The sequence below is a fragment of the Lepus europaeus genome, chromosome 4 (assembly GCF_033115175.1).
Source record: "Lepus europaeus isolate LE1 chromosome 4, mLepTim1.pri, whole genome shotgun sequence".
Taxonomy (NCBI): Eukaryota; Metazoa; Chordata; class Mammalia; order Lagomorpha; family Leporidae; genus Lepus; species Lepus europaeus.
The window spans coordinates 38,878,281-38,893,776 of NC_084830.1; the positions used below are offsets into that span (position 1 = coordinate 38,878,281).

At 46.5% G+C, this 15,496-nt stretch overlaps 1 protein-coding gene across 1 annotated transcript in view; it reads left to right on the top strand.

The window, feature by feature from the left end:
* Positions 1-14,617, top strand: part of DPYS (dihydropyrimidinase) — a 108,389-nt gene extending 93,772 nt beyond the window's left edge. Inside the window, exon 9 of the mRNA XM_062188125.1 lies at positions 13,049-14,617. Coding sequence (XP_062044109.1) covers positions 13,049-13,132 — 84 coding nt within the window. The 3' untranslated portion in view covers positions 13,133-14,617. The remainder of the gene's footprint in view (positions 1-13,048) is intronic.
* The last annotated feature ends 879 nt before the right edge of the window (positions 14,618-15,496 follow it).

Below are 15,496 nucleotides of genomic sequence, written 5' to 3' on the forward strand. Positions count from 1 at the left end.
GTTCCTGGCTTTGACCTTGTCCAGCACCAACCATTGTGGGCATTTGGGGAGTGACCTAGTGAATGGGAGCTCGCTCTGCCTCTTTGAGTCTCTGTCTCACTTTGTCTTTCTTTTCACTGTTTCTCTGTGTGTATGTGTCTCTCCCTTCCTCCCTGCCCCCAACTCTGAAATAAATAAATAAATAAATAACACAATTTTTTAAAAAATCCTCTTTTCTAGCTATTTTGATTTACATAATGCAATAATGTTAACTATAATCACCCTTCTGTGTAACAGTACTCCAGAACCTATTCCCAGTATCTAGCTGTGTGTTTCTATCTGTTAGGCCTAATATCTACCCACCTCCCCAGCCTCTGGGGATAACTATTCTACTCTTTTCTATGTGCTCAGTTTTTTTTTTAAAGAGTCTACACATGCATAAAGTCATGTGGCATTTGTCTTCCTGGCTGACTTCACTTAGCACTGTGGTCTCCAGGCCTATCCATGTTGCTGAAAATGATAGAATTTCATTCTTTTTAATGGCTGAATAGTATTTTATCGAGTAGATATACCTTTCTCTGCCCATTCATCTGTTGATAGAAACTTAGGTTGATTCTATATCTTGAATACTGCTGCAACCTGGGAGTGCAGATGTCGTTTTGATATCTGATTTCATTCCTTTGAACACAGTAGTATAGCAGGGACTATACTATGATCCAAGGACTGCTGGATCACATGGCCAGTATTATTATTATTTATTTCCAGATTGCAAAACTGAGGCACAATGACCCAGTTTATAGGCCTATATCGAAGATCTGGCAAATTAAATCCTCTACATGGGTCACTTCTGCATAGCTGGATCCTATTGCATGTCTTGTAATATCACTAATATCTGTCCACTTGTTCTGGCCACCAAGCAATGACATGAGGGTGAAGTGAGAGCGTTTCTGAATTAGGGTGTGCAGAAATAGCATAATACGATTTCCCTGTGAAACCATGGAGTTGAGTCCTGGCGTTGTATGTGACGTGCTGAAGCTCTGGCTCCACCTGTGAAGTAACTACACTCTCAGGTACTTAGATCATGCTTCAGTTCTTCCCATAGACAATGTTCGCTGACTTCCACTTTCTTCCAGGTAATGTGCTGGGCTCCTGGAATACGAAATCACCCTCTTATGAAGAAGTGTGTGCTTTAAGGTGCAGTCATAAAATAACTTTATTCTTTCTCCCATGGTCCTTTCAAACCTCCTCGCTGCAGGTTAACTCTTGGCCAGGTCTCATAGCTCTGATGATCATGCTCAGATAGCAATAGACAGGAGCCTTGTTTTGGCATGAGATATCAATTCCAGTCTAATGATCAGAAAACAGCCGTTCAGAAACCACAAGCCCATGTGTATTCCAGTGAGGTCCTCTGAATCTTCTCACCAGTCCATTTGCTTCTCTCATCTCTATCCATTTTCTTTCACTCACCTGGTGCAGTTACTGACCCTCCAGTTGTCCACACAACCTCATCTACGTGATGGGCAAGTCACTAAACCCTTGCACCTCCAGGTCGCCCTATACGATATGTTGATGGTCTTTTGACTACTTCAGTTGATCATCAAGAGATCTAAATGAAAATATTTCCAACAATGTCTGGCAGAGAAGCATTCAGTAAATGTTAGCAATTACTATTAGTGCCTCTCTCCCTTCTGCATACAAATATGCTTAAGGTTTTCCTATCCTAAAGGAATTCCTTGACCTCATTTTTTGTTAAGCTACAATCTTTCCCTTCCAGTGAGTTTTGAGCAGTCATTTCTATTTGCATCCCTACTGTTCATTCCCCGAATCTTCCAACCACAGCAACCAGATTGTGTTTGTTTGATATTCACCCGTGATCATGCCCAACAACCAAACAGGCACCCTATTGAAATCCACTGCTGAACACTCCTGAGGAAACCAATTTTCTTTGACTTTCGATGACACTGTACTGATTACTTTCTTTATTAATTTAATAAACAGGGAGTCTAAAGATGCTTGCTAAGGTTCCCCTTATTAAACTTTACCAAGAAATCGCCCAGGCAGGTCTTTTATTCAGGTAAGAGCAATGAAAGAGAATGGGGCAGAAATCAAGGCCACACCCAAGAGGGATGGAAGGGCCAAGGGGACACCGACTCTGGCCTTGTGGTCCCAGCTTTGCTCTGTGGCATGAGCTATATAAATGGGAGAGAATTCATACTGTCTTCACACAGCAAAGTTGTGGTGTCTTTCAGTGGTGGAAACCAGGCACTGAGCTGGGTGCCAGGGAAATGACAAAAGCCCAGCTCCAAGTCCCTACAACTAGATAAGTAAGCCCTCTGGCTGCAGTAAACATAGTAGGACAGTTACATGATGGGGTGCCTCAAGGGCATAGAGGGAGGACACCTGTCACAGGTTCCCCTGTCCAACAACCTTTCTCATCCTCCTTCATCCTCCCCTCTGCTTGTGCTTTCCTCTTGAGCCTCCCCTCTCCCTGGATCCTGCAACTCTCCTGTTGCATTGGGGCTGGAGTGAGCCCCACAACCAGGAGGAATCTGTGTTTGCACACTTGAAAGTCATCTCCTTGACAGAATATCCTCACTGCCAAGAGCCATCTTCCTTGCCTTCTTTCCTTCATTGTAACCAGCACCGTAATGGGCAATTTCGTGGGTGTTCCCAAATAGCCCACACAGTACCTGGCACACCATAGGAAGTCAGTAGATGATTGTTGGACATTTATTCATGTCAACAATGACTTGCAATTAATTGAAATTGGTGTAGTTAACAGAATATTCAGAGACCTCTTGATGGTGGCATCGACTCTTTCCTTTCTGAAGTTGTGGGCCCTTCTATGTCTTCTTGTACTTTGTGGAAGATGATCCTCGACGTTCACATCTCCTCTTAGCTTCTATGGTACATGTCCCTGACAACATCAACCATGAATGTCCTGGGAGAGTTTAGAGTTCTGATATTCCAAAGGGCTGCGCCCATCAGAGTCATTTCCTTGGCAGAGCCTCCGAAAGGGTTGGATTTGAGCAAACTCACTGACCACACACTCCGGCTATTGTCCTTACCAACTACACCACCCATCTCCAAGAGGAGCCATGGACTCCTCCAGGTGAAGAATAAATCTCATTCATTTTTGCATCTTGGTGCCTGACAAGATGCTGGGGAAAGGCTAGGCACAGCTATGGCTTAGGTAAAGTATAGAATTCCCATATGACTTGCAATTCCACTCCAGGTATGCAGCCAAACTCATTGAGAAGAGATGTTCAAACAAAATTTGTCCATGACTGCTTATGGCAGCATGATTCATAATAGTCAAAAGGTGGAACCAACCCAAGCATCCATCAATGGACACAACATGGTATATATCTATACAATGGAATATTATGCAGCTATAAAAATAAATGTGGTCCTGCTCTATGAGCCATAAAAACATTATACTAAGTAAAGGAAGCTGGGCACAGAAGGCTACATATTGGATGAGTCTATGTATAGGAAATATCCAGAATAGGCAAATTCATGGAGAAAGAAATCAAAATAGGGTTTGCTTGGGGCTGATGCCAGTGAAGAAGGGGGAGTGACTGCCCAATGGTATGGGGTTTCTCTGGAGGATAAAAATATTATGAAATTAGACAGTGACGATGATTGCACAACTTAAGACACTGAATTGCCTACTTTACAATTGTACCATGATTACAATAGTAAATTTTGTTATATTTACCATAATTTTTAAAAACTAAAAAAAAAGTAGGTACACATAACCATTTTTTAAATTTTATTTTTAAAGGTTTGTTTATTTATTTATTTGAAAGGCGCAGTTACAGAGAAAGAGGGAGGGAGAGAGAGAAATTTTCTATCTGCTGGTTCACTCCCCAGATGGCCACAAAGGCCAAGGATAGGCCAGGCCAAAGCCAAGAGCCAGGAGCTTCTTCCTGCTCTCCCATGTGGGTGCAGGGGGCCAAGGACTTGGACCATCCTTTACTGCTCTCCCAGGCCATTAGGAGCTGGATCAGAAGTGGAGCAGCTGGGACTCAAACCGATGCCCGTATGGGATGCGGGCCTCACAGGCAGTGGCTTTACCCGCTGCACCATGACCTCGGCCCCACACAGACCCATTTTAAAATAAATTTTTTTTCACATACATGAGGGATTTGACAGCATAGGTGTGAGAAAGGTTGAAGGAAAGAGGGAGAGAGGGGAGTCTCCTGTCGACAATGAAAGGTTTAGGGAGCCCAGCTGCGATGCCCCTCAGCTCCGTTTCCGGAGTTCAAAGCCGAGTCCTTCCAGCCGAGTGGAGAGGGATGAGAAGTGGTAAGAAATGAGAACTGTGAGGACACTCCGGAACCAGAGCTGGTGAGGAGCAGCCTTGTTCTTCGGGTGTGGCTCCAGCCAAGCGCCTTCCCATCCGATTTAGCCATCACTTCGACAGGAGCCTCTGGATCGCTCCTCTGTGCCAGGCACTGCACCCCACCTGCCTCGGAGGCCGCCCACTTGCACTCTCTGCCCACTCTCCAGGATGACATCCTATGGAGAGGGACCCCCACAGAGTTAGATTTGCCAGGGATAGGCTGCCCAGATCAGTGTCCAAGGAACTACAGGAGGACCATTTCTGCCCCCGTTCTAGCTGTATGGCCTTGGGCGAGTGGTTCAGCTCCTCTGAGCTTCAGATTCTGCAGCTGGAGGTGGGAACAGTCCTCATCAGGATGCTGTGAAGCACACCCATGATAAAGTCCAGGATGTGGCTTTGAAACCTCAAATGTCAGATACAGGGAAGGGACAGCACTGAGTTTTTTGCTTTGTTTTTAAATTTTACTTCTATTTGAGAGACGGGGAGGGGGAGGGACAAAGGTAGAGTGCTCCCAACACCTCCCAAATGCCTGGGAGATGAGAACTCCATCCAGGTCTCCCAGGTGGGTGGCAGAGATCCAAGCACTTGAGCCATCATCAGCTGCCTCCCAGGGTGCACAACAGGCAGAAGCTGGAATCAGGAGCAGAGCTGGACTCGAACCCGCGCACTGCAATATGGGATGCGGGCGTCTCAAGTCATGTTATGTTTCCTAGTAGCTAACAACACAGGGCTGGAAGTGCAAGCTCCGCTGAGACCGACCCCCGGGGTCCTCAAGAGGATAGGAGACTGGGATCCGTGGGGTCAGAAGTGTGGGCTGAGGGAAAGATGAGACTGCACTCAGAGCAGCCAGCACCAAGCGGAAGGGGAGTGGCGGTCGTAATGACAGTGACAGAAACTGCACATCTTCCAGGCTACAACACTTCTGCTGTCACGGCAGGGCCCTGGAGAGGCAGACACGGAGGCCGACCGCCCTGCCCTGTGTGCATTCGCACCCTGTTCATTACTCGGCCAGGCTCCCACTGGGTTATCGCCCACACTTCCTTGTCGGGGACAGCGCCGCAGATCGTGTAGACCATCGTCGGTGGGGGTGAGCCGTGGGTGTGCACAGGGCACCTGCGCCTGCCCCTCCTCACGTGCCCCGCCCCCAGCCCTGCTTGCTTAGCCCTGCTCTCCTTGTTCAGTGGCTCACAGACTTCCAGGGACTCTGCCTCTGGCCAGTCTCACCACAAATCATTCTCATGTCTTGGGAAATCTTGTTCTGGGAAGGCCAGCTTTTTCCTTCCTGAAAGAACACATACACCCCCACCAATCTATATTTCTGCTGTGCACAGTCTGGGGAGAGCCTGGGAGGTTTACAGCACATGGGAAAGTGTGGACGTGGTGCTCAGGGAGCTAATGAACGCGTTACAGGGAGAGGAATCCGGCGGTGATGGGGGTGCAGGCAGAGAGGCTGCACCGGCAGCGCTGGGGTTTCCAGGGAGCTCCTGGGAGGAGGAAACGCGAGGATCGTCTTGTTGTTCTGTTTTATTTTGTTTGTAGCCAACAAAGGCCAAATGCAGCTTCACAGGTCTGATTTGTAGGCTCCTAGGCTATTAGAATTATGCCACTGGGTTGAGTGGGACATGGAAAGTGAAGGCATAGCTGGTGCTTCTGTTTATTGAAATTCTTTGGAGGATGCTGACTGAACACCAAGAGGAAAGGTGAGTCAGAGTTGAGGGGTTGTGTGGGCCAGGCCTCAGAGCCACAAAAGGCACTGTGGTGTGCACCATGGGACACAGGACATGGGCAAGGAGCCCACTTAAGTGAGGACTTGTGTGTTGTCACCTGGGGGAAGTCGCTTAGCCTTTCTTTTTTTTTTCTAAAGATTTATTTATTTATTTATTTGAAAGGCAGAGTTACAGAGATGCAGAGGCAGAGAGAGAGAGAGGTCTTCTATCCTCTGGTTCACTCCCCAGATGACCGCAATGGCTGGAGCTGGGCCAATCCGAAGCCAGGAGCCAGGAGCTTTTTCTGAGTCTCCCATGTGAATGCAGGGGCCCAAGGACTTGGGCCATCTTCTACTGCTTTCCCAGGCCATAGCAAAGAGCTGGATCGGAAGTGGAGCAGCCGGGTCTCGAACTAGCCCATTTGGGATACTGGCACTGTAGGCGGCGGTTTTACCAGCTACGCCATGGCATGGGCCCTTGCTTAGCCTTTCTGAACCTCTCTTTCTTGATTCTTGAACTGGATACAATAGCGCCTGCTCTGCTTACCTTACTGCATTGTCACTGTGAGCAAGACATGTGAACAAGAGATTGTGAACAAAGAGCCACATGCAAGTGAGGAGGGTAAGAGTGATACAGTTACAATATGAATGTCATGCTCAAAACGTTGGTTGCTCTGGAAGTTGACTTGTAGTGAAAGAAAATGTTGAATAGGAGAGATTGAAAAGGCAGTGGGAGATTTAGAAATAGACTGGTGGTAGGGAGGGTGCGTTTGACCTAGCGGTTAAGATGAAGCTTGAGACTCCCACATCCTATAATGGAGTGCCTGGGTTCAAGTCCCAGCTCTGCTTCTGAGTCCAGCTTCCTGCTATGTGCACCCTGGGAGGTAGCAGGTGATGCTCAGGTAGTTTGGTCTCTGCCACCCACTTACAGACCTGTATTGAGGTCCTGGTTCCGGGCTTTGACCTGGCCTAGCCCTTGTTGTTGCAGACATGTGGGGAATGAACCAAAATGTCTACTGCGCTCCCATCTCTCTCTCCTGAAATTAAAAAAAAAAAATCCAAGATAGACAGGTAAGATGTCAATAATAGCAGAAGGGCGCTTCTAAAGGGAGAGTGCCAACGAAAGGAGAAAATAACTGGGCCCTGAACAAGAAGCTTAGTGGTGGTGATGGAGCAGGAGGGGGCCTGGCCGGGTCCCACTGGGGTAAGCCGGAGCTTTGGTTCAGTGGCGTGTAGAGAACTGGGGTTGGGTGACAGCATGCCATGAGTGTGTCCTGTGAGTCACTGTCCCATCCCTGTGAGAAAGCCCAGCAGCAGGTGTGGGAAGAGGGAGAAGGCTCACAGAGGTGGCTGACCCATGGCAGAGGGAGGGGCCCTGAAGATGGAGCAGAGGCCAAGAAGACCACTCCTTGAAGAACAGGGTCCTGGACAGGGAGCCCCTTGGCTAGGAAGGGGGCCTCGCAGGCCCCATGGAACAGGACCAGAGCCACAGAGCAAGGGCAGGCTAATTCCCAGGAGTGGAATGCAGGCTCCAATTAGGGAGAATGGAGAGTGGGTTCCCTGTACCGCTCTCTCTGGCCTCAGAGCCTTGCCCAGTGCCTGGCATGCGAAATGCATTTAGTCCATGTTTGTTGGAGAAACCTGACAAACGAATGGTGAATGAGTCCAGTCCAATTCCAAATGCCCAACAAGCTTTGAATTGTATTCCTCTTTTGGCTTTTTTTTTTTCTTTCTCGTTCCAAACAGTGATGTGGATACCAGGTTCACTGTTCCTCCTGAGAACTCCTGACTCTAGCACGTTCCTGGTCTCCCCCCAGCACCCCCCACCCCCCGTGGTGTATGTACACACGGCAGTGGTGTTCTAATGACTTGTTTCCATGGCAACCTGCTTTTGCACGTTGCCATTGTCAATCTGCCTCTCATCACTGGGCAGGCATTGCTGTATCACATTCAAATTTCTAACCATGGCAGTTCCCAGTTCTGTTTACATCCTGTCCTGATACAGAATGTCTTAAATTAAGGGAACGTTGTCTTCCCAGAAATTAATTTTAAAAATGCATTAAAACACATGATGACATGATTTTTTTTCCAATAACTAGAAATATAGAATTTATCCATAGCTTCCTTGCCAGGAAATAACTTTCCCCCTTAGTCACTGACTCTTTTCAAAACTGTTTGCTGCACACATATGGAAAGCCAGCCCCGACAAGATTCTCCAGAGTGGCATCTGGCTGCAGAAATAGCATCTGGCTCTCAAACCCTCCCGCACATCTGTGGGCTTGAACCCGCCTTGGCCACTGTCACAATCGGACCGGCAGCAGCCTCAGCATCGATGCTGAACACCTGAACTCCTGCAAACGCAGGAACAAGAGTCACGGCGAACGCCTGATTTTATTTTACCATGTCGTTTTTATCAGAGTGATATGTTGTGCCTTCTAAGGCCCTCCTCGTGGTTTGCCTCACTTTAACAAAGATGGATCTTCTTGACTCACGCTTAGGCATCGCCTTGTTTTGCTCACAGCACACACGGTGACCACAGCCTCTTTTTCACCTGGACACCTGTAAGACTTGAAACACTCAGCTGGGGCCCACTAACACTAATACTATCCTAATACCACTAATAACGCAGATCACTGCATGTTTTCTTCCCAGGGTGAATTTTCACATCTTCTGGAAGAACTCTCTTCCATATCTGCACCACTCAGAGACAGCGAGACTTGGCCTGGCCTGGGCATAGCAGCTGGTCCTGTTCCTCGCCTGGGGTGCATACCCCCATTTTTGCCGTTCCACAAAGCACCATATTGACACTAGATTAGTACCTGTCACTCAGAAGGCTCCTAGTGGCTCAGCTCCATGTGTTGCTGAGGTTGTCAGTCTGGCGCCTTCCTCAATGACTAGCCTGGGAAAGATATTTTCTAAAGAGCTGATTCTGCATAAGCCGTGTGGGTGATTCTTGTAGAGGAACATCCTTGTCATTTCTTCACTGCACTAGGAGGAATTGTGTCCACCACCCCCCACCCCCCAGAAAAAGATATATTCAAGCTCTAGATCCCTATACTTGTGAACATAATTAGCCTTTCATATAAGTTAGGGTCAGGTATCATAAGTCATGTAGAGATGATTTGAAGGATATAGGCAGGTATGCATAGGTTAAGTGTAAATATTGCACCATTTTATATAAGGGACTTGTGCTTCTGTGGAATTCGGTATCCGCAGGGGTGCTGGAACCAGTCTCTTCTGGATGCTGAGGGATAACTACATAACCTGATTTGGGAAGTAGGGTTCTTGCAGATGTAATCAACTTACAATGAGGTCATACTGGATGAGGGTGGGCTCCAATCCAATAGCTGTTGTTCTCAAAAGAAGAGAGAATTTGGACACAGTGGGGAGCCTGGCATGGGGAGACAAAGGCAGAGATTGGAGTCAGGCTGCCCATAAAGCAAGGAGTGCCAAGGATTTCCAACAGCGCCCACTGGTGGAGGAGACCAGGGAGGATTTTCCCTGAGAGATTTCAGAGGGAGTGTGGCCCTGCTGGCACGTTGAATTTACTTCCTGGCCTTCAGAAAGGCAACAGCATACATTTCTGTTATGTTAAGCCAGTCAGTGTGGGGTTATTCGTTACAGACCAAATACACTCACCAATCGGATCACTAGATAGAGGTGAGTGGTTAGAATTCTCCAGAGCCTCCCAACTCCCCTCAGGATAAAGGGGATTTGCCCAGCTTGTTTTTTGGGTGATAACACTTTCTGTGCTTTTGAATGTGAGAAAAAAAATCTTAGAGATTTCCTCATCTTCCAAAACTGCTCAGTAATCAAATAACAAAAGACATAATTTATTAGACAATATTTGAAACATTGCCCAAATGTGTGCAGGTCCTGGGTATGAATGCCTGATATTCTGGTGCGGGGCTACCTGCAAGCTTCCCCACTCAGTGCTGTAAACCATTGGACCTCCCCTCCCATGCCCATCTACTGATGTGAGCACCCCAAGTTGGCTCATGAACCTGCAAGGGCCACAGGAAATTTGGGGGTTGGCTGTGGAAAGTACTGTGAACTGTAAATTCTGCCCTAGCAAAAGGCTCTGAACACAATGGTTTTAAATTAATTTGGGGGGACCAGCACTGTGGTGTAGTAGGCTAAGCCTCTGCCTGTGGCACCAGCATCCCACATGGGTGCTGGTTCTAGTTCCAAAAGTTCCTCTTCCCATCCAGCTCTGTGTTAATGTACCTGTGAAAGCACAGATGGCCTGCATCCACATGGGAGACCAGAAGAAGCTTCTGGCTCCTGGCTTTGGATTGGCCCAGCTCCAGCCATTTCAGCCATTAGGGAGTGAACCGGAGGGATGGAAGGTCTCTCTCTCTCTCTCTTTCTCTCTCTCTTTCTAACTCTGCCTTTCAAATAAATAGATAAATCTTAAAAAGATTAATTCCCAAACTTAATTCTACCATTTAAAGATAAGATGAGTTGTGATAACTGATCTTAGTCTCTGGTTGCTCTGGGAAAATTCAGCAGATCTGTAGGAAACCAAGAACTAGCCCTCTGTCGGAGGGGGCATGCACAGTTTGGCTTGCCCCTGTCCACCTGCTTAGCACCACTAATTTGTGGTTATCTCCCTGTCCCTGCAAGTCCTGGAGTTTGCAAGCCCTGGGATAGGGGAAGAGAAGCAAAGGCCTGGACTGACAGGATGGTGGTCGGGATTATAAATTACAGAGTACAGGGAAGTGAGCAAAAGAACATGGAACAAGAAAGATCAGACAGCCGAGGTCACAGAAGCAAAAGGTCTTGTCTAAAAATTCAGGGACCAGGTTTTCATCTATTTTTAGATAAAGTAACAGGATGTGGGCACCAAAAAAGAGTGGTCAGTTCCCCAACACAGCACAATGGTGATGACTTAGGCACAACATCCTCTCCTATTTTTAACTAGCTCACTGGAGCTGCGTCAGAGGACTTTGCTGCTGACTCATCCTGTGGAGGCATCCTTCTCTGAATTGCATAAATGCCACCTATACAAGCTGAAGAACATCTGAGAACAAAACCCCAAACCCGTAGAGACTGCGGCACACAGGGCGTTCTTATACATAGTGTCCCGAGGGAGCAGGGTGTCCCAGGCCACAGCTTTCGGGAGTTGTCTAGGCTTTCATGGTTAAGTGCTGCAGAGCTGCAAAGAGAAATCGTTCTTTTGTTTAAGCTCAGTTTATACCCCTATGGTTCTGTTTTGTACTTAGTGTAGATAATTGGAGAATTCTCCAGAGTTTTCAGTGAAACAATTTTCTAGGTGTACAGATATCCCCGCTCCAGGAGTCGGAGCTGAGGAATCTGGAACGAGAGCAGAATGTTCTCAGTGTGTTTTTAGGCAAGAAGCACCTGGTGACCACGGGGAAGGACGTGGGTGTCCCTTCCCGCCCTGGCCGGCAGCCCTTCCCATTTGCTGATGAGGAGGTGCAGGTTTCAAAGACGCTAGGGGGTCCCTGCTCCCACCTCCCCGGGCCTCACAACCTCTGCTGCTGCGACTGTCTCCAAACTGTCACCAACTACATCTCTTTACCGGGGCTTTTCCCACAACCAAGGGAACTCACCGTGCCCTTGGGGCAGTGCAGAGGTACCAGGAACACACACTCCTCCGAAGTGGCAAATGCCAGGGGCTGGCAGGACACGGTGTCCACACCCGCAGCCCTCTCTTCAGAGGCCCAGGTTCTATGGGGAGAGAGGGAGGGAAAGAGGGAGGCAGAGAGAGAGCACACACATGTGCAGGGTATGGGCTCTGGCAGGTGAATACCTAGTTAGGCATCAGTAATGTCGTTTTGTTGTCCATATTGGTGTGTCTGCATGTATAATGTACATATAGTTTGTATATGGGTATACACACACACACACACACACTGTTGGCCCTGCACCTCTGTGACTTCTGCATCTGTGGATTCAACCAACCATGGAACAAAAATATTTGGAAAAAATAATTGCATCTATGTCAAACATACAAGTATACAGACTTTTTTTCTTGCTGTTATTCCCTAAAGTATACAGTACAACAGCTATTTACATGGAATGTGTACTTTATAGGTATTATAAGTTATCTAGGGTGATTTAAAGTACATGGAGGCTATGTGATGGTTATAAGCAAATACTATACCATTATATAAAGGACTTGAACATCCACAGATTTTTTTTATATACATGGAAGCTCCTGAGACCAATTCCCTCCCTCCCTGACAGATAATAAAGGATGACTGTGTTATATAAATATAATGTAGAATATGTGTATATAATAAATATTATACATGATGTGCATGTGTTGTTTATGTACTTTATTATTTATAATCCTTGCTAACTTTGGAAGATGATATTGTTTTCCCTTTACAGTAGTACTATAAAGTTTCCTTTTACAATGAACTTATCTAAGTAAAAATACTGAATAATTTAAAGAACATTTAAGTGAATGGTAGAGAAGAGCCTATACCAATATGATTAACAGTTGTGGAGGTCCTAACATTTTAGGGGGATTTGCTTCAGGACAGACCAAGGCCCAGAAATAACAGAGAATACATTGGCCTTAATTCAAAGAGGACCTAAATTATGTTACAATTCAAGCCATGTCATAGCCTTGTTCTCTTATTACATTGCATGGGCTAGTTTCAGACATATTTTCTGGCCTGGATCATTCATGTGTTCATTGACCATATATTTATTAAGGATTTTATGATGTGTATTTATACAGGGTGCTATGTTGTGTTTTTATGGAGAAGCTGTGACTGTGCCGATTGCTGCGGTAGGCAGAAAGGAAATAAAATTCACAATTCCTGTACATAATAAATTTAGCGTCTAGTTTGGAAGCCGAGATAAATTAGTTATCCATATGCAATATGAGAACTGCATGACACAAAGAGCTATAAATTCAGAGGAGTGAGCTGTTATTGTAAATGAGGGTGGCCTAGGAAGCTTTAATTTATTTGCTTTTAGAGATGAAGAATGAAAACCTGGAGGTGTTCTAGTCTGGTGTCTTCCGCTGTGTTTTTCAGCTCCCTCGGGTGCATCCGGAGCACCAAGGTGGAGGGGGAGGACGCTCATGCTCATCAACCTCTGCTCCAAGCACACACACGTGAGAGTTTCCATGAGTGAATTAGAGAACCAAGCAGTCTGGAAGCCTCTAATTGGGTCCAACTCTTCTGATTTTCAGGTTAAACAGAGATTAAATACGATTTAGCATTTCCACATGAAGTCTGTGAGAGAGCTGGCACTGTGGCCTGCTCACTTAACTCCCTCCCATCTCTTCCCACTGCAGTGTCCAGAGAACCTGAGTGGGGCCTGGGAGGGTGGGAGCAAGTGCATGGGGAGAGATCAGGAAGTGTTTTCTGACTGTGGAATTCTGGGGAGCAGGGGCGTGAAGGGGAATGCAGGTGACTCTTGAAGCTTCAAGGGTAGGAAGTTTTTTTATGATTTATTTGAGAGGCATAAACAGGGAAAGAGATCTATCATTTGTTGTTTTACTCCCCAAAGGCCACCGCAGCAGCCAGGGCTGGGCCAGGCTGAAGCTAGAAGCTAGGAACCCAATCTGGGCCTGCCAGGAGGGTGGCAGGGACCCACATTGTTGAGTTGTCACCTGCTGCATCCCAGGGTCTGCATTAGCAGGAAGCTGGAGTCAGGACTGGAACCAGGAATTGAACCTCGGGTTCTTATTTGGAGCATGGGACTTGAACCACTAGTTAAAATGGCTGCTCCGGGAAAGATCTTTTTGGGTAAAAGGAGGGCTTAGACAGGGGGAGTGTGAGTACTAAGGTGGGGAAATAGACAAGGATCACATGAATGGCTTCCTGGGATGTGTGAACTCACTAGGACTCAGATCCAACTGGCTGGCAGGTGACGCACGAAAGCCTCAGGTTAGGGGGCAGCAGATGGACTAACGTGCTCAGACCCTGCCTCCGAGCACACCGTGGACAGGTCACTCTGCCTCTCTGTGCCTCAGCTTCCTGGTCTACAGAACAACACTAGCATCAGCAACACTGGAATAAGTGAAATAATACACGAAAAGCCAGTGCCTGGTCCCTGCCAAGGGCTCACCACATAATCACTATTATGACGAACTGAATGGAATCAAGAGAGGGGCGGGCCTTGGCTAAGTTACTTGATAGCAGTCCCAGAATTAGAAACCAGTTCCTGCAATTTTTATTTCAATGTCCTTCCTTTCATCACTTCTTATGTTTTAAAACAGCATATTATTATTTATTTTCTAGGCTATATTAGCATTTCCACTCACAAGACATAGTGTTCTTACTGTTTCAGTACAAACATACTTGCTCAATGGTTTCCTTTTGCAAAAACAGTTTTGATTGATTTCATTCACGCCCTAATTAATATATCACATTTACAGTGAGTGCACCACTTACTTTGAAAAAAACCAGATTTTCAATTTCCAGGTCTTCAGCCCCTGCCATTGCAGTCTGACTCCAAACTGTAAGAAATTATATCTGACATTTAGAATGAAATAACTATTCTGATTGCTTCTTTGTGTCTGTGGAAAAACCAGCATTTATTTTGACCAAATGTTATCTTTTCCCCTTTTCATCAAATAAATCATACTCATGGCCCGAGAGCTTCTGCTGTTCTTTACGATTCATTGGCCAACCGTGAAGGAACAAACAAATCGAGTGCTGAACCTTGGGTGGCAGCCATTGGAGAATCTCTCCAGAGACTGCCGTCTCCCAGGGAAGCAGAGACCCCAGGGGTGGCAGCTTCCTCAGTCTTCAGGTCCACTCTTAAGTCAGAGATAGAGCTCAGGGAGATGAAGTGGCCTGCAATGTCATACTGCTACTAAGTGGCAAAGAGGGATTTGGGACCCTGTTTTCTCCAGAGTATTTGTGGCCTTACAGCTTGCATTGAAAGTCTTCCTGAGTTATCAGGTGTTGGCGACTCACAGCCTGTAGGCCACATCTGGCTGGTTGGTTGTTTCTGCAAATGAAGTTTTATTGGAACACAGTCATGCTCGCAGGCTTGCCTCGTCTGTAGCTGCTTTCCCGCCGCACTAGCAGAGCTGAGTACTTGCACCAGGGACCCGATGATGGCAATGCCTGAAATATTTACCATCTGGTCCTTCACAGGAAACTTTGCCAAACCCTAATGCATATCAGGTCTGCTTGAAATTTTCATTCTTCTGCTCTTTTTTTGTGTCCAACCCAATTGTCAAAATTGCAGAAAGTCAGGCAGGGCAGGGAACAATGGGAGAGAAGAAAGACGAAAGAAAAAGCTAACACTGACTTACCGAATTTGGGATAGGAAGAACTCTACAGAGACTATGAAGTAGTCCATATGTCATCTTATTTAATTCTTAAGAAAGATGCTGTGAGATTGATACTTTAATTTCCATGTTATAAATGAGAAAACTGAGACTCAAAGAGGTAAGGACTAATGATTACCACAACTAGGATTTGGATCCAGCCTTTCCCATTCTAAAATAGCTCTATTCTATCATG